Source organism: Nesoenas mayeri, assembly GCF_963082525.1.
Source record: "Nesoenas mayeri genome assembly, chromosome: 7".
In the NCBI taxonomy this organism is placed as follows: domain Eukaryota; kingdom Metazoa; phylum Chordata; class Aves; order Columbiformes; family Columbidae; genus Nesoenas; species Nesoenas mayeri.
Window position 1 is genome coordinate 18,293,451 of NC_137551.1, and position 19,574 is coordinate 18,313,024.

The 19,574-nt window shown below is 36.4% G+C and overlaps 1 protein-coding gene across 6 annotated transcripts in view; it reads left to right on the plus strand.

The window, feature by feature from the left end:
- Window positions 1-19,574, plus strand: part of PPP3CB (protein phosphatase 3 catalytic subunit beta) — a 49,716-nt gene that overhangs the window by 15,552 nt on the left and 14,590 nt on the right. For 4 of the 6 annotated variants that reach the window (XR_013922369.1, XR_013922370.1, XM_080348016.1 and 1 more), the window contains exons 4-12: window positions 3,040-3,151; window positions 3,993-4,138; window positions 9,463-9,602; window positions 9,697-9,774; window positions 9,873-9,967; window positions 11,484-11,609; window positions 13,593-13,670; window positions 18,160-18,244; window positions 19,084-19,181. Coding sequence is in view for 4 of the 6 variants with exons in the window: in XM_080348016.1 (XP_080204142.1) it covers window positions 3,040-3,151; window positions 3,993-4,138; window positions 9,463-9,602; window positions 9,697-9,774; window positions 9,873-9,967; window positions 11,484-11,609; window positions 13,593-13,670; window positions 18,160-18,244; window positions 19,084-19,181 (958 nt within the window). In the remaining 2 variants the exon portion in view is untranslated. The remainder of the gene's footprint in view (window positions 1-3,039; window positions 3,152-3,992; window positions 4,139-9,462; window positions 9,603-9,696; window positions 9,775-9,872; window positions 9,968-11,483; window positions 11,610-13,592; window positions 13,671-18,159; window positions 18,245-19,083; window positions 19,182-19,574) is intronic. The other 2 variants (XM_080348017.1, XM_080348019.1) reach the window with 2 other exon arrangements.

A 19,574-nucleotide genomic window follows, 5' to 3' on the forward strand; every position in this document is an offset into this window, starting at 1 on the left:
AAAGGCCTGTTTACAGGAGGATGTTGACCAGCCGTTTGGACTGTCCTGTTGAAATCACCAAATTTACTAATTTTTCCTCCTCTTTCTTTAGTTAGTTTTTAAAAAGTTGAATTCCGTAGCATTTTTTGTACATAATCCTGCTTCTCTGGTAATATGCAGGAAGGTGTGATTGTATGTTGTTGGAGAATAGGTGAGTCATGACTACAGGGTCTTTTAATTTATTGTAGTTGTTTATCTGTATGAAGTAGATTTGTTTTACTTATGTAATCAAGCTTTTTAAAATAAGTACTAATATTTTTCTTTACTAAAATTCTGAGGGCGATTACAGATATTTCCTAAGGATGACCTGTGTTTCTCCCATTAATTTTTCAGGTATTTTGAATTCAAATATTTTTTTATTTTCAGTATGTTTATTAAGTATGCTACATTCCAGAGATATTCACTTATTCATATCAACGAGTTCCAGAGCTATGATTTTTAAGCTAACTATTCTTCTGGAGCCGGTTTGGGAAGTGCCTCGGTTTGAGATCTCTTCATAGATACCAAATCTAATGGAGTGGCATACCATTTGAAATACCATTTTGCAAGCCATGGTATATGGTACTTCTTTTCTGTATTACAGTTATGCTGTTCTAATAGTGCGTGGGTATGTACTGTGAAGGGCTTACAGGATGCCTTTTGGCATCTTTAGGGATGGTTGACAAACAGGAGATGCAGCAAGAGTGCCAGCCTGAAAGTCATTTATAAGGAAAATTTCAACAGACATTCCTTATTAAATTCAACTACTTTGCCGGTTCTTGATGATTACAAATAATGTAATTGTCCTTGAAAATGACATTTACATAGCAACACTATATGCTATGATATGAAAGCTTTTTAACCATTGCACTTACAAAAAGCTTTTCAACAGTAGGTGTTCTTGAATATATCAATAAGAACAGGCTTTGTTTTTTTGTCATATGTTTTTAATTCTTAATATAATATTTGGTGTGCTAAATATACTTGTGGAATATGTAAAGACATGCAAAATATGCTATTGAAAACCACTCCAAGGGCTTTTAAAAGGCTTGTCTGTCTTCACTGAGATAATCTGCTCTCTTCGACTCTGAGTGGCTGTTTGAACATTGGTGAAGTACATGGCAGATTGTCTGAATGAAGTTGAATTGCTGCAGGTGCATGAAGGTTGTGCTTTGTGGTCTTGTTAATAAAGAAAAAATAGTACATGTAAATCAGCCATTTGTTCTCCATTTTAACTTTTTTTTTTTTCCCCCTATTTAAGTTTTTGCCTTGATTAACATTTAGGAAGTGTAAGTTGACCTCCAGGAGTTTTCATATATGGTTACTTTAAAATCTTTCTTAGTGATTGGAAATGTAATATACATTTGGTAAAATATTTTGCTTTTCACAGGAAAGTGAAGGTGAAAGTTCCTAAAAATGTACAAACGGTGAAAATTGATTTTTCACTAATAAATTCTTAATCAGTCTGTCCTGAAACATCTTTAATTGCATTGATGTCTAAGTAGTAACCCATTTCCAATTAAAAAATGTCATAACTTTTAATAGGAAAGATAATTACATGCTACCATGATTGTGTATCAGAAAGTAACAGGACACAGAGAACTCTGACCTTAGTCTGTCTCTATTTGATAATAAAAAATAAATGTGCCGGTACAGGAGAGGGAAAAAGAAAAAGTTCTCTTTGTGCTTAATAGGTAACATGCTTGAGAACGTGTAAACTCGGTGATTTAATCAAATGTAGGATCCATTCACTGAAAGGAAGGTGCTATTTTGCCACTTTTCTATTAAATGTTTTTAAGGTTGCCAGCTTTTATAAATTTTTCATACAAACTGACTTAACCAGTTTACAATTCTAGAATTTGCCAAATGAATTCACATATCGATTTGATGATAAACAGTTGTTTTGTAAGAAACTTCACGCTCTCTGCTGGGAACCAGTTTTAAAGAGTCTGGGGAGTTCGCAATGTATCAGGGTATTTTAGAGTTATAGAAACTTTGGAAAGCAAGCGGTATTATTAGAAAAATTACTATTTTGCATGTTTTTGCAAAGAAGATAAAATAAAAATTCAGAAATTAGTTTAGCTAAACTTCACAATATAAGTATGAGGTATTTCTTCATGTTTGCTATGTTTCTTTTGAAGCATTCCTTTGTTTTTTTCCTTCACGTACGTACTATTCTATACAAAACAACTGCAGAGTGATAGCTTCAGGCTGCTCGTGTTGATTCAGAACAATAGTGATAACAACTTCGAGGTGACTCCAATGTAGTCCAAAACTTTTGGGGTTTTGAGATTTCTGTGCTCAGTTAAAAATACAAGAATCAGATTTGAAATGTAAGAAATACATTTGGGGCATTCAAGACTGCTGGGTGGTTACAGACTCTAAACTTTATAAACTGTGCATGTTCTGTAGCTCTGTCCTCAACTCTGTTCACTGCTGATGTTGCAACAATAATGATATATGGAAACTTACTATAATTCTTTGAATTTGCTGCTTGAACACTGAAAAACAACCAGCTTTCCTAGTTTTTTGGGGGTAAAAAAAGGTTTACTCTGTCCATTCTTAGTTTAAAATGGTCTCCAAATGATATAGCTGAATTTAATTTAAATTGTTTTGTGGGGTTTTTTTCTTCAGTCTCTCTTAAGAAATGTCTGCCTTCCTTCTTATGCCAGTGTTTAGAATTATATTATAAAGTCAGGTTTTAGGCATGAACGTGTGTTACTTGTGTAGATGAAAGTGTTCTGCAGTATAATTCTGCTGAGTTTGTTTTACTATTGAGTGTCCAATAAATAGAATATTTTTTCAGCGTTCTGTATGGCTACTCTTAAGAAAATTAATGAGCGATTTGCACAACTCATGTCCAGAACTGGACTCGGGAAAGTAGTGCTGTATTTTAAAATGGCATATTAAGCTGTACTTGCTTTTGACACTGTTAATGTTCTTACTCAATGTTTCTCAGCAGTAATTTTTAAAGTTCTTATAAACTTGTGTATTTTACTGGATATCTTTGTTTTTCAACAGTGTGTGCTGTACTTATGGGTTCTGAAAATTCTCTACCCAAGCACATTATTTCTTTTGAGAGGCAACCATGAATGCAGACACCTAACAGAGTATTTTACCTTTAAGCAAGAATGTAAGTACTATCTAAGAATGTAAAATTAGCTTACTTCCAACCTGCCCATCTACAGTCTGTCATTTTACTAGAAATGCTTGTGTATTAGTTCAGTTCAGGTCTGGCAAACATTTGGAGGCCCCTTTGGCTTCTGTAGAGTTGCTTGTAGTTAAGTGAGTGCAAGTTATGTAGGAGACTGCTGTCTGTAAATGTACATTATGGAGTAAATGTTGATGTATCAATGCTGGTTTTAAAATCATGCAGAGAGGAAGGCTCTTTTGCTGTCTTGGCTATAATCGGGAGTGCAACGTAACTTGCTGAGCAGCACTGTGAAGACAGGAAGAAAGTCCTGTTGCCAAATAATTTTTCCATTTGAGGAACTGATTTCAGCTATATTAGAAAACTCTTTTGGTGATGTAACGCTTGTGTTAAGTATCAATCCAGTGACAAATGGATCATCTGCCCTCTTTGATGTCGGCAAAAGTGACATGATCTATCAGCAGTTATTAGTTTTTCACTGTAAATGAGAAATCACAAACTTGTCAGCAGTATTTTACACTGAAGTTTGCTGATAATTGCGTAACACAAAATAATTCTGTGATTATAAACAAAAAAAAGGTTCTCCACACTTGAGATAGCAGAAGAAAAAAGTGAGGAAAGTTTGTACTGCCAGAGGAGAATATGTCTTACAAGTGTGCTTGATATTGTCGTGTTTGGAAATGCTCATTTACACCCAAAAATACTCATTGCTTTGGGGGTTTTAAAGCATTCATTTTGAGATTTGCTCTTATAATTATGAACCACTAATTTACTTCTTCCATCTAATATGGATTTCTTAATGTTCTATATTTCTTTCCTACAGGTAAAATAAAGTACTCGGAAAGAGTCTACGATGCTTGTATGGAAGCTTTTGATTGTCTCCCTCTTGCTGCTCTTTTAAATCAACAGTTTCTTTGTGTTCATGGTGGACTTTCACCAGAAATTAATACACTAGATGACATTAGGAGAGTGAGTATTTTGTGTATTTGAAAATAAGTGGAAATACGGATATTTATATGATCCTATATAATGTCATGTTTGTGAAATTGTCAGTATATCGTTTTCTGTTCTTGTCTCTTTTGGAAGTGTAAACCAGGAACTGAAATGTAGGCTAAGCAGTATAATAATTAAAAAATCTTGGATTATGTAGTGTAGTAGGTCTCATTGGGACAGCTGGGACTGTTACAAAACCCACACATAAAACCCCCTCAAAAACTCCACGTCATTTTCTGAGGCGGGTATTACATGTAAAGAGCTTCATATCCAGTTGCGATAGTACTTTGTGCTTCTTTCTATGTAAGAGCAGCATTCTCCTGGCTTTCAGGACAGAACTCATACAAGCTAATTGTAGTCTTGAAATTATTTGGTATATCAAACATCATATTTCAGTTATTCTTATATTTCTTTGAAAACTTTTTTTTTTTTAATTCTCTTGATCATGTGGATTTTCGTTTTGAAAGAGTGTGAAATTGCACTATTTAATAGAAATTCAGATTGCTATTTAAAATGGCAAATTTGGTAGGCATTTAAGTAACAGCTGTGGAGTGCTTATTGCTGTGGTAAATGTGCTGAGTATAACGGTAAGAAGAATGAAAACAAGTTTTAGAAATTATAGAATGGAAACACTAAGTAGTGGTGTATAATTTAAAGGCAAGAAGACTGTGATGACATGAGGTCTCTGTTTCTCATAACCTGGTTTCAACTTGCATGGACTGCTGATGTCAGGCGAAGATTGTATCAGATGGGAGTTTTCAAACTCGGTTGCTTTCCTTTTTGTTTTCTCCTTTTAACTTATTTTAGTTAACTTAGCCAGCATCTGGAATGCTGCATTTGGAAATCGGAACCGTTCGTGTTATGATCAGTAACAGCTAAAGTGTACGCAGTCCTAAAATTACGTTTGGCCCTTTGAAGGCAACCACGAGGCTGATGTGGACCCCAGTGAAAATGAGTTTGACACCCCTGGTGTAGTTGATTTCAGCTTAAAATATAAATAGGTGGTTCTAAGAAAGCTTTGGGATTATAGCTAAGGATGGAACAAAAAAGTTATCCACATACGGAAGAAGGTATGTGGGTGCTATTTCAAAAAAGATCTGAGTATCAGAGAGAAAGATAATGTATGTTCCTAATTTTATTTTAGAGTCTCTAAATATTGATGGCTTGATTTGTCTTTTAGCTTCATTTATTGTATTTCTCATTTTCTTAGCATTTTCTCTTGGTGCTCCATTTTTCTTTTTTACCTCTCCCTTTCCTCACACTTATAGGCTGCTGTCCAGTTGTATCTCATTTCTGAATTCGACAGATTTCTTTTTGTACTGATCTGGACCATTTCAGAGGCTGGAATGTCAGCTTGTTTCACTTACAGATATTACACTGCCAAGCAGAATGATCTGAGAGGAGAAGAAAATGGTAGAAACAGAGAGGAAGCATATTTACAAGCTCAGTGGTGTAAGTGGGAAAATATACTGAGGCACATTGAGCAAATGCGAATGTATGCAGAAATCAGCATGCATTGTGCAGAGAAAGAGAAGGCAGAAAACAAAGTGAGTAACAGTGCCATTCTGATAAGGCCTTAACACTTCTCACATTAGAGATGAAAAGAAACATGGTCAGAGCTTTTTGGAAAGTAGCGTAAAGGAAACATAGTTGCCAAAAACACTTCGGAAAGTAACTGTCCTAATAGGATTGTGATTACTTTTTCTTTTGCTCTCAGCCTTGCAGCTAGTCAGGTTTCAAAGTGTCAAGTAAATTTAGTTAGAAGGTAATTCTGGCATCTTGGCCTGTACTTATATACGTGCTTCTATAATGCTTGAGGCTACATTAGGATGAAATACAAGCTTTTATGTTTATATATATGCATGTATATATATCTATAAGAAAATCTGCATTGTATATTGCTTCTGATGAAAACCACATTTATAAATGTAAGGCAGTGCTATTAGAACGGTTCTTTGGGCCTTTTTTGGTTTTTAAGGAATCATCTGGTAACTTGGAAAAGACACTATTCATGGGTTGGCAGCAGCTTCAATAGCTGCATTAGAGCTTGGCATGCGCTGATATTGTAAGTGTATTTAAATTAAATGGGTGGTGGGAAATGCTCTTTTTACATCTAGGAAAAGATATACTTGTGGTACAAGTGTAGTGTGTGAAATGACTTCTCTAAACAGTTGAGACAATTGTATAACATTACAAGCCTGTTTTATTAGTAGGAGTTCTCTTCAAAGAGAGGTCTTCTCTGCGAACACATGTAGGCATAGTCAGCTGGCATAAAAAGGGAAATCACAGCTCTCCAAACAGTGTAGGAATCACCTAAGAAAAGAAGAAAAATTCTACACAGGTGCAATTTCTTCTGGATGAAGATTTTTGTCAGTTTCACTGACATTGAGGAAGATGATAAAACTACACAAATTAAATTATTATCTTTGCTGGCACAAACTTCTTTCCAGTAGCGGACGGCTGTTGTCGTAGCTATGACAGTAAAGCCTCACCAGAAAGATTGCTGCAAGTGCTTCTCATTTCTGGGAAAGAGGAAATTTGTGAAACGTGCAGTAATCTGGTTTTTATTTTCCCGTCTTCATTTACACAAATGTTCTGAATATGTTGGTAAAGAGTGTCTCTTTCAAACTCGTGTCCATCAACTTAGAGGTGCTGTTTAGTTGGTTTAATTTACAGTTCCAAGACTTCTGTTGGAACAGAATTCCAGGAATTGTGATTTTAAGCCTAGTGATTTCTAAGGAGGGATTGTGTCCAGATAAGATTATGGGGGCTCTTAATTTGAAGAAGAGAGAGAATTTTCTTCTTCCTTTACAACATTTGTTTAGTTCTTGGCGGTGCTAAGGCTTGATCAGCAAAGTGCCTCGGAATGTAGGGGGGTGCTACTGGGAATCTGTCTTTACAATACTTTGCTTCCTTTCCATGGTCTGCTGAAATTTCCTCTTCTTTAGTGATATATAAGATGACTGCCAGTCTTTACTGGCTTCATGTTGTTTCCAGGACTTTACTGTGTGATAGTTCTCAGGAAAATTAGGACAGGTTAATTAAAACTGGTGTTTGTATCTTCAAGTATGTGAAACTTCTGTGAAGGTCTTTGCCTCAAAAGTGAAGTAGTTTTAATTTGCTGTACCTTAATCTACCTCCAAGGTTTTGCTACTCCTGAATTTGAACATCCCTGTGGAGGTATGATGCACTTCATTTTAGTAGCCCTGACTGCATAATACCTAGAAATTAATTTAGATTTATGGTATTTATCAGAAATTACACTACCTGTTTTTGTTTTAACTCCAGGTGTAGTAATTCTTATTCTTGAATAAAATTGTCTGTCTCAGTTACCTTAATCGTATTTAGAGATATGTTAAGCTGATTTCTATTGAGATTCTTTTTTGCTGTAGTCACAACTTATTCAGAAATAGTTAATCAGTAACAAGTGTTGCGAATTGACTCATGTCCTTTGTTAACTTTTTTGCTGTCCCAATGTAGAGAAGCCCTTAAGTTGATTATTCTGATTTGATATATGCAAGCTGGGTTGAATTGAATAGCTTGCAGTGACATTTCATGAAGTTTTGAGATGTCTTGAGAACCGTGCCAGTTGGTAGACTATCTAGTGAAAGAGACACTCATTTGGTGTGTATCTAAGTATACTTATTTTTTACAAACTGACCTTCTTGCTTCAAGAAAGGGCTACCTTATTGTTCCAATGCTATGAGAAGGGAGTTCGGAAGACAGATGCACTGCTTGCGGCAACCGAAGCTTTTGATTTATGACATCTCTGTCCATTTGGCCAAAGTCATATAGAAAATCCTTGAAGAATAACTCAAGAGAATTTCTTAGAAATGCTTTCTAGACTTTCAGCCTTCTGTATTGCAGGAAACATCAATCAGCAAACACTTGAAACTTCCATGTGTGAATGCTTCTGTTAGCTTCTGGACCCAAATTTATTGCTGGAGGTTTAGAAACTTGATGGTTTAATCTACAGAAATACAGGTACTTGCAGAAGTTGATGGACTGGCTTCTTCAAACTGGAAGAAATATACCATACTGGGTTCATCATCCAGTGTGGGAAATGTTGAATCATTTCCAACTGAATGGAATAAATTCCAACAACAACTTCAGTTAATACCTGCCTTGCCATTATCTGGCAGGAATTTGTAAAGATCTGGACCTCTCCACTTATGTTACAGGTGGCAGCCTCGGGAGCTCTGATTTTCCAGGGCATGAGAGAGCTTGGCACTACTGCTGGTTCCATATTTGAATGGATTCCTATGGACCGTTAGACTCAAATTCACCAGGTGCTCACCAAACCTCCCTTCGAACCTGTCATGAAGAGTTAAGTGTTGTCTAGTACCATCAAAGTCATCATCTTTGGTATGGGAGGTAAAGTGAGATAAATGCAGTGTCCATCAAAGAACTGTTCCTACATTTCTTGGATAAAATCATCTCGTGAACAAACTCCAGCTGCATAAAGATCAAATAAACTTTACGTTGGATCTGGGATATCTAATTTCATTTCTGGGACATCAGAGATTTATTGACTGTTACTTACTTAAGCAGAGTATTTTCCTTTTACGTTAACAAATGCGCTGTCCTCCTTACCTCTGCCCTTTTCCCTGTGGTTACTAGTTGCAGGCTGCTGAAGCAGGTGTTTCCAAGTGGAAATCTGTAAAGAAGTAGCTAGAGAAAAGAAATCTAAGAGATCTCCCAAAAGGCATATGGCCCATTACACCAGGGCTGTAGCTGAGAAATAAAGCCTATATGAAAGAAGTCTAAGACGGCTGAGCTAGTCACCTCTTCATTACGTTGTTAAATGATCTTTAATGGAGACGGGTGTTTCAGGGTTGGTTTTGGTTGGGGTTTAGAGGGTTTTTTGATATATTTAGTCTCTTCTAGTCAGTGCTAATTATTAATGCTTTTCTTTTATAATTCCTGTTTTCTGTACTGTTTCTCTTTGCTAATTCCTGGTAGTCTCCAGATTGGTAGATATGGCATGTGCATGAAAAAGGACCATTTTGTTCCTTGTCTGTAACTTGACGTTGTATTACACATATCCATCAGTCTGGAATTTATCTTTCTTTTTACAACTAATAAATCTTATTGCTCTTAACAGGTTTGGTTCTTTTGGCATGCCTCTGCCTTATTTCATGAGGAGGAGAGGAAAAATATACAGAAACTACTTCTCTTTGATATGGTTGGGATTTATTCTAAAAACGCTTGGTATTGATGGATATGTAGTGTAGCAAATGTATGAAACTTACTGATTTAACATTCAAAGAGTCTTTGTGCTGTTGCCTTTTCTCAAACAGTTAGATAGATTCAAAGAGCCTCCAGCATTTGGACCAATGTGTGACTTATTGTGGTCAGATCCTTCAGAAGATTTTGGAAATGAAAATTCACATGAGCATTTCAGTCACAATACAGTCAGAGGGTGCTCATACTTTTATAGGTGAGAGTATGCTTTGATCTATTTAATGTTTTAGTGCTGACTCTTGACGTATATTTTAAGATTTCTTTTACTCATAGTTCTTTTCATTTCACAGTTATCCAGCAGTTTGTGAATTTTTGCAAAATAATAATTTGTTGTCAATCATTAGAGCACACGAAGCACAAGATGCAGGGTAAGTACTTTGTGTCTTTAAAGAAATTATTCACAGTCTAAAATAAAAATGAATTGCTCATTACTGTAAGGTGTAAAATAATCTGTTTGGTTTTGCAGTTATAGAATGTACAGGAAAAGTCAAACTACAGGGTTCCCATCATTAATAACAATTTTTTCAGCACCTAATTACCTGGATGTCTACAATAATAAAGGTAAGAACTTGTTATTAAAAACTGTATGTAATAATAAAATAAAAATGTCTTTCTAGATAAGTCATCTAATACGAACATTTTTTTGCCAGGTAAGAAATTAAAGGACAAAAAAAATCCATTAGTAAAAGTTATAGTGTGAATGTGTGACATAAATTACAACCTCCTATAAGATAGCTTGAAGCATAAGTGTGGGCAAACGTTTCCTTTGTAAAACCTGTTGCTATTTAGTACTTCTGAAATGTGTCACCTGGTGTTTTCCAGTCAGGTAAGGCTTTCCTGTGCCATGAGTTTTCACTCCTCTGGTTGTATTTAGCTTGTGGACTAAGGAAAGGAGGAAGCACTGACCAGCAGCTTGTGCTTAATGTGGTTTGTGTTGTGTGTTGTGGCACCTGAGAGTCCAGTTGTGATGGTACAGGGCCACAATGGCTGTGCATGGGAAGTCAAGAAACAGCAAGTACTGATCTAAATGCTGATCACCAATGGAAATGTTATTAGAGAGGTGTAAAACAGAAGGAATTCCTTTTTGTCCATCCTCTGCTTAAGAGAAAGTTGCCCAGGAGAAGTATGCTTAATAGTGTGGAGCAAGATTTACAAGTCAGAATTGCAGAGAAGAGCTTAGCTGTGAATTAATATTATTCATAGATGAGAACAAAGTTCAACAACAGAAATAATTAAAAATGAAGCCTGCTGAAATTCAAGTATGACATTGAAGTGTGGCATTTCAGGTATGTGATGAATGAATGGTCTCCAAATATTCAGATAGCGTTCTTTGAAACCAAGACCTCTTTTCTATGAAATATATAGCATTTTCTCCCACCCGCCTCCAAAGAACCAGTCCCCCCAATGCACACCACTTATATAGGTTGATTACCTCTACAGAGGAAAAGATGAGCTGTTGTTACTTGCACAAATTGTAAAGGAGAAATAAAAATAGCTTCAACTGGCTCTTTGCATTTTTTCACCATCTCTGTGGATATCACATTTTTAAGAATCCTTTTTGCATGAGCTGTTCCCAGCGTAATGCAAACGTAAGTACAGAAAAATGCAATCAACACTTAGGTAGCTGTAGAATTTTTCTGTTTTGTTTCTGTGTGCTTCCCCTTCTCTGCGATTTTCTAAATTTCTGTAGTTTTACTCCAAGCTTACCATGCAGGAAGACACATGAAGAGTAAAGCCTGGATCTGGATAGACTGCTCTCCTGAGTTAGAATTTTGTTAAAGTTGCTGAAATTATACCTTTTCAGGACCTTTAAAAATCTTTGTCCATTTTAGACCTATAATAGGATAGTACAGAGCTATATTGACATGTAACAGTACCTTAAACTGCAACAAGTGTATTAGAAATCCAAAGTTCTCCATTAGAAATCTGTCCTGTAAGTACTGGGAAAGAGAACAGAGTATCTCTGGGATTATTTTGTCTGTAGTATAAAATAGAGCTAAAAAAACCCTGTGACTTTACATTTGTTGTACTTGCAAGTTTTAAATGTTCTTTTTAAAATGTCTGAATTTTATTTTAGCTGCTGTATTAAAATATGAAAACAATGTGATGAATATCCGTCAGTTCAATTGTTCTCCTCATCCTTACTGGCTACCAAATTTTATGGATGTTTTCACGTGGTCTTTGCCATTTGTTGGAGAAAAAGGTAGGCAAAAGTTACGCATCTAATGAATATCTACCCTCTTTCTCCCAGATTGATTTTGGGGAAGTTGGGTTTGTTTGTTTTCAATATATTTACCAGTGAGAGATTAATTGCATAATTTTTGCAAAAATGGGTGTGTGTATTTATCAGGTAGAAGATTTGGTGAAATTGTTAAACTGGTTTGGAGGGTTTTTTTGGCATGTGAAAATGCCATTTCTGAGAAAGGATAAACTGAAATACAACTTGTGTTACAGGTTTTGGTTGTTTTCTTCGCCAGTTTTAGTCAATATAGTTAAAACTGCATCTAGTAAAGTAGAAGTGTAAACAGAAATTATAACTTCTGTTGAGGGTGTATATCTGCATGTGAAGTCAATATGAAAACTGTTCACATTCTACAAATGTTGGACTGTATACTTTATTAATCTTGTATGGTTATAGGTATTGTAAACTATGTTGAGATGTTCGTGTAAAATGTTAACTTTTCTATATAGTTATAACAGCTTGACCTTCATTCAAGAGAACTTTTTCAGTTATAATTTTTCTTGTAAAAAAGAGATAATTTAGCACAGATGGTCTTTTTTTCCCTCCCCTCTAGAGCTGAATCTGTGAATCTAGGACACTGGGGCTGCAGGTAGTCTGCAGTTTAAAAGCAATGAGGTTAGAGGCTATTTGGGTCTGTTTAAAATTCTTCCATGGCAGGAACTGGTCTTTTTATGAAAGAGATCTGGAAAGGTCTTTAAATGACTTATTCAAAGTGTTCTTGAGGTAATATATTTACAGTCCTATAAACTGAGGATTTTAGATTTATTCGTATTGTGTGTAGCAAGCAGTTAAATACAAATAATTTGGACAATAGTTTGTTGGTTTTTTTTGAATGGAGAGACCTGACATTTGACAGGAGATTTTTGTTTATATCTCTCTTACCTGGTGATGCAGTGGATAACATTTTCAACAGCAAAGTGTTAATACTCTTCATTTTGCTTTTGTTATGGTGCTGGTAATGAGACACCCAAATACTGTTCACTAAGTGAGTTTTGACCCGCTGTGTGCCTGAGACTGCTGGGATTACAGCCCTTGTAGTTTGTCTTGCCTTTGAACAAATACATCTACTTTTGATGAAGGATACAGTGTCTGTGTTGAATAAATCAAAATCAGAATAATTTGGTGTGTTTTTTCTGTTGTTAAAGTAGACAGTAACTCTTGCTCAAGAATGGAGAAGAATACCATAGCAAATAACACAGCAACTGTATGAATTAGTCACGAATAAATGTAGACAGCAATTTACAGGGTTTTTCACCAACCGACTGAACTTCTGGAATACGTTTCACAACACTCTAGGGGGAGGAGAAGTTTGACTGTTTTAAGAAAGAATCTCATATACATGGGAAAGATTGAGTGGCAGAATAGGGAAATTCCTGGAGAAAGAAAATATAAGCTTTTTGAGACAAGTTTGTGTACCCATTACGCTAATATTGTTAAGGGGTGTTTGAAAAGACATGTCGTTTGCACCATATTTGTATCATAATCTTTTCCTGCTTCTGTGCTTCTGCTGCATGCCTGCAGATGCCAGGAATTGAATAGTTTTCTCATTTTAAACCTGAATTTCAGCAATCAAAAGGTTTTCATGTTTAAGTAAATTTTGCATAAAATCTAGTTCAAATACTTATCCTAATGTAAAAATACTAATACACAAGAAGACAATCCTTACCTGAAGGAACTCCCTGTAAGATAATGGAGAAAGCTCTGCTCTGTTCTTAGATTATTAGGTGGTATAATTTTTAACTGCTTATTTTTCTAAGCTTTTTCAATTCCATGACAGTGCACATCAAGAAAAACACATTTTTGAAACCAGATTAGTGAGCAATGGCTGTGATGTGGGATGCTCATTCACTATAGTTGCTGGTGACTAATTATATCTTGTGTGTGTGGGAATATTTAAAATTCTACAGAATTCTACAGAATTAAGATTTATTTTTTCCTATACAGTAACAGAAATGTTGGTGAATGTTTTGAGCATTTGCTCTGATGATGAACTGATGACAGAGGGAGAAGATCAATTTGACGGTAGGGCTTACTTTACATTATATAAATCTCTTTAGTGGTAATAACCTGTGATACAGTTTATTTAGACTGGCGTAATATTACCTTGAATTTGAAGAAAATTGCCTTCAATTTTTTCTTTAGATAATGACACTTAGGGAGTAGCAGAGAAGGGAATTGTGGGTTTGTGTTTGTGATCAAGAAGCAGTAAATATTTTTATCTCATTTCTATTTGAAACTGAAACTTTTGGGGAAAATTATCAGAATTTCTTGTCATTTTCAGCTTATTTTGCTAATATTTAGAATAAATTTATTGTAAGATCTTAAATTTTATAATGATTGCTCTTCAATGAAGAGTTGATACAGGTAAAAGATATATCTTATGGCAAAGCACTATACAGAAAGTATGAAATGGAAGTTTAAGTCTTGGTCTTTGAGTTTAAAGCATAAAATTTCGGAGAACTTTTATATGTACACTGTATAATACGTGTCTGTATAATGAATTATAACATTTTCAATCTTGTAAACTACAATACAGTAGATTGCTAAGGAGATATTTGTAGCACGGTGATTAAGAAGCAACACTAACGTGAAGACTTAGCATATCACAGTTACTTTTGTTGGTTTTTTACAGCAGTGCTTAATGTCACACCTAAAAGTTTCTCAGACTTACTTCATTTTATCCAATAACAGAACTAATTTGATGGATCGTTTGATGATGGGGGAGGAGGAAGGAAAGTTTCAGCAGCCTTTGATGCACGCTAAATACAATTTATAAAGATATTAGAGCCCATTCTTAACGTTTGCTATCTACTGTGTTCACACTCAGTAGCAGAACAGTGGTGTGCCAAGCAGCTGTGTGTGTTTTGTTGGGAGCGCTTTGGTTATGAGCCACTTCAACTTTGCTGCCATTTAGATTGTTGCCGGAAATGTGAAAAATTAGAAATAGTCTCAAATACAATCCCGCAAACAGTTAATTTATGTTTTTCATTCAAGTAATCCTACTAAATTGAGCATTAAGCAATTATACCGAGCATTTGCAGGGGTAAGGTTTGGTGGTATTCCGAGGCGTTAGGATTCCAGTGTGCAGTATAAGCGCAGTCATCTGTTGGTTGCAGATGCCCTGTCTTTAGTGCAATAGTTGCAGTTTCGTTATTTGAATTATTTTATTCTTCTGTCTCTTTTAACGATTTCTTTGCTTGTTGCATCTCTTAATGCCACCTAGGTACTGTCTACGCTTTATCTTTCTGTGTCAGTGGATTTTTTTTCTAACTGTTGACTTTCAAGCTTTCACTTGTTTATCATCAAATTCTAAAATACACCTAACAATTCCACTTCATGTTTGATGAATGCATTTTTAAGTGTTGCAATTTTCCATTTTATTTTTTCACATTTCTTCCCCATTCCTTCTTTATTACCACTTCCAAGTTAAATATCTTTATTTTATTTGTCTCACTCACCTTTTTCTCCATCGTTCACTTCCTTTTTTTCTGGACTCTCCATCTGAAGAGCGACTCATATATGGCAATAAAAAAGGTACAGACCAGACAGAGTAGGAATGTTTTGAAATATGACTTCATAGAACCTGCAGTATAAGTATTAATGTCCAAAATACCTTTCTGTTGAGAGACATATATATAGTGTTTTATTATTAGAAGCCACTTTAATGGGATGTTTGTAAAGGCTTTTGTATTTTGTTATCAGAAGTCATATTCCAAGACATCTGTCTTTCTGTGCATGAATTTTTTTCCTCCTTTCTTCCATTCCTTTTTTTAATTATTATTTTAGTAGAATTTCATTCTTTTACGTATTTCTAAAATTTTATCTTTGGTCCTGCATGTGTAGGGAGTGTTCAGTTGTCTGTCTTGCTCTTTAATAATTTTATTGTGAGATTTGTTTTTTAAGATTGTGCATGGAATGTGTTTATACGGTGTTCCAAAACCTGTTTTGTATAGTGTTCCAAAACCTATTTCTATTTTCCTCCAACTGAGATGTCAAAAGGATACTTTCTGATTGTTTTGTGCAATTTAGAAGATGGCTGGATTGAAAATGTAAAAAGAAGCCTACTAACTTAAATTCATAGTCCATCACCTGTTTTTTGGAAGTACCAGGGTAGACAATTCTGTGCAGAATTTTTTTTCTGACCATTACTTACCTAATAATCAGTTTACTCTCTGTATAAATTTGTCAGTTCCAGAGAGTATTTTTAATCCTTGGGAATATATTAGATTATATGGATGTTTCCAAAGGTTATGTGAATTCTTTGGAATATAATAGCATGAGTGTTTCAGAATTTGTTTCTTGTGCAGGCATTCAGAATAGAGAATGGGAGAGTTCTTTGTTGTATGGCCTCTAAATTAGGGTGTCATCAAGACATTCTTCTGCAAGCAGGTGCCACCTCAGTGTCTCATCTCTGAACTAACCAGGCTCTGGTTGCCCCATGCGTGCAGTGCTGACGGAGTATGTGTGGCCTTTTGGCTCGGCCGCCTTGCTTCTGGAGGGCTGGGGCGATGAAAGATCATGTTAAAAAACAAAACCAAACACCAAAACTGCCCAAAACCAGCCTCTCTCCACGTAAGGCAGAGGGACCTACCAGAGTTGGGATACAGGCACCAGCACTGCCTGAAATCTTTTCCACGTGCATGTCCCGGCTCTGCACCAGTGCAGCCCTCACAGACGTGTAGGTAGGAGTAAAACTGAGGGGCTTGTGGAGAATGATTGATGCTGCCTCATTTAGTCATAACCTTTTCAGAAATTCTGAGGGAGTCCCCTTCTCATTCTAGATCCTCAAGCTGTTACTTAGTAGTGTCCAAAGAGAGAAAGTAAAATCTTCTAGAACTTTAAAAATGAAAACATAAAATTTAAAATCACTTTCAGTAAAAATAGAATGGTTTAGCCTCTCCTATTCAAAGTTTTTCCTGAGCCTTCTGGGTTTGTTTTTTTCTAGTTTTAATTTTACTTTTGTTTGGTGTCTGCAGTTCATTAAAGTGTTTCCTTTGTCTAAAAAAGCTTTACTCGGTTGTTCCTGGCTTTTTTTGTTTAAGTGGATTGGCAGGTGTTTATTGTGCCCTGAGATTCTTTCGTTGTGTTCATACAAAGGTTGTCTCTTGCTCCCTTTTTTCTTTGCTGCTGCTATGCATTTTCCTTCTTGTGTGATTTTGTTATTATTGTTTGCCCCATACGCTTTGTCTTTCTGGTTTGATCTGGTTTGTCGGGAAGTGTCCTGTGCCACAGAAGGCCTGTGTTCCCGCAGCCGTGGTGTGAGCAGGGTGCACACGCTCACCTGGAAGCTGAGCGCTGGTGAGCAGGGAGGAGAAAGGGCTTCTTGCATGGCTGCCTCTCTGGAGTGCAAGTAGAGAGCTTTGTGGGTGCGCAGCTTTCCCCTGCCCACTTCTGTCATCGTCCCGTCTGCGTTCTTGTGAATTGGTTTGGCAACTTTCTCATGAGCACCTTTCTCGTGGGGTTGAGGAACAATGATAAATGGAGGATCTGGAATACCTAACAGAGCTGTCTGAGTTCGGTCGCTTCTGGCCCCTGTGGCTGAATTCAAAGTGTGACTGGGTTACTCTTCTCTTGGTGTGGTTGATACTCTCCTTCCCCACTGGCTGAGGAGAAGTAAGGATTTCAGTTTTGGTATCTCCTCATCTACCTGCACTGTTTTAGTATCTCAAGTGAGGAGCCAGCAAAAGGGAAGAGGATGAGGGGAAGGATGACTTTCAGACATTGCAACAAACCAGCAACAGCTGGTGTTGGAGAAAGGGGCTTCTGCTTCTATAATGTCAAGGCAGGCAAAGGTGGCTCTCTTTCCCAATCACAAGCCTCTTGTCACAGTTTTGTCTTCACTTTTATCTGTCACAAATGGTATTTCTCTGCTCTGTGGAATATGCAGTATTTACTCCAGATCTTTGGTATTTGTAATTTCTGCAGATGATGCAAACCTAAGATGATATAAAACATAAAAATTAGGTGATAAGGGATGTAACACTGCAATTCTTTGGCATTTTATTTTATGAGCTTTTTTGTGGGTGTATGTTTTGGAGAGTTGACATAAAAACAAGTAGACAAATGCCTGTTTTCTCTTGGACAGCAGTGTAAAAACTAGCAACAAATCTTTATATTTTTTGTAGCTGTAATGTCTCTGGTTTCTGTATTGAGCTGCTTGCCTACATCTTGATATACACAGATAATGTCAGTGAAGAATGTCAAGTGTAAAATTTTGGCAAGTGGGTTATGATAGTTACTACACAGTAGTGGGTGGTAATTTAGGTGCTTGCTAGCTCCAGCAAATCAGTGTGAACATCTTAAACTTTTTTGTGTTTTGTGGACACGGAGGCGCTGATGGTCTTGGCATGCTGAAGCCATAATTTTATAACTTTGTGCCCTTAAGTGTTTGGGTACTGGCCTCCTGTGAAGAGTACTGGACTTAAACAGTTGTGTTGAACTCGATGCACTTTTAAAACGGTGGTCCTGTAAATACTCTTGAGCTTGAGACTTTCTCTTATTCCATTGAAAGTAGGTACAGCTGCCGCACGGAAAGAAATAATCAGAAACAAAATTCGAGCAATTGGAAAGATGGCGAGAGTCTTCTCTGTTCTCAGGTACTTGCATGACTTTGGCATTCCTAAACCCCTTCTTATTGTGTATGTTATGAAAACATATCTCTGTTTCAGGAAGATGGATGCCAGACACTTTCAGGGAGATAACTGTGCATCAGAATCTTGATGCACCCCATTGATGTTGGTATTTTTGGGTAAAGAATATTTCTTAAATTATTTTTGAGTCATGTTTCAGGGAATTAGAGAACATGATCTTTAGTTTACAAGTTCTTTGTCTAGCCGTTAACAACAAGTGTTGGAAAGACAATAGAAGATGTTGAAATCAAGGGTGTAATGGAGAGGGTCAGGACTGGCTTGGAAAATTTATGCCACAGCAGAAAGTTGAGGATTATGGTTATTTTTGTTTCAGGTTTTAAAAAATACCATTTCTTGTACTTGTCTAGATCTAGAGATTTCATGATCACATTTACCTAAAACATAGAGTTTTTCACAGGCTATAATTGTTCAAATAGGGATATTTTTTTTTAAGTTGGTGTTTCATGAAGCATAGACACTTTGAGTAAAATTGTGGATTGTTTTAGGGCACTGAGATATGTGCAGTGCCTCATGAGGCATTCAGTGCTAATTTCAAGGCTAATGAGCCTGCAGGTGAATAATTACTTAGAATTGGTTCACATGTAATCAGTGTTTATAACGCCTAGGTAGGGGAGAGGCTGGTATGGAATAGAAATATTTGTTGTTTGGATTTGAATGTATTCAGTCTTGGCATGCAGAAAGCACAGGAAAAATAGGCTCTCCTTCTCCCCATCCCTGATTTTACGTTATTACATGTTTTCATGGGAGGATATTGAAGGTTTTGTTATTGTTTTTTCTCGCACCAGGGAGGAGAGTGAAAGTGTGCTGACACTCAAGGGTTTGACTCCCACTGGAATGTTACCTAGTGGAGTGTTGGCTGGAGGACGCCAGACCCTGCAAAGTGGTAATGATGTTATGCAACTTGCTGTGCCTCAAATGGACTGGGGCACATCTCACTCTTTTGCTAACACTACACATAATGCATGCAGGGAATTTCTTATGCTTTTCAGTTCTTGTCTTAGCGGCTGATACAAGCATAGTGTTATGTGTTAATCAGGCAATATGTGAAATGGATACTTAACCAGGGTATAAAACTAAAAGCAAATGAGTTCAGTGGTGTCAGGCCATGTTTTTCAGACTTTAGCTTCCCTAGTTTACAATTTTTCAGGTGGCACAGTTGCCTGAAGTGGGGTGACTTGACAGGTCTGGTACTGAGGCATTTGATCATTGCAGATACCAAAATGGCAATGTAATTTTGCATCATTACTCGTCTGCTTTCCATTAAAATGGTTTTATC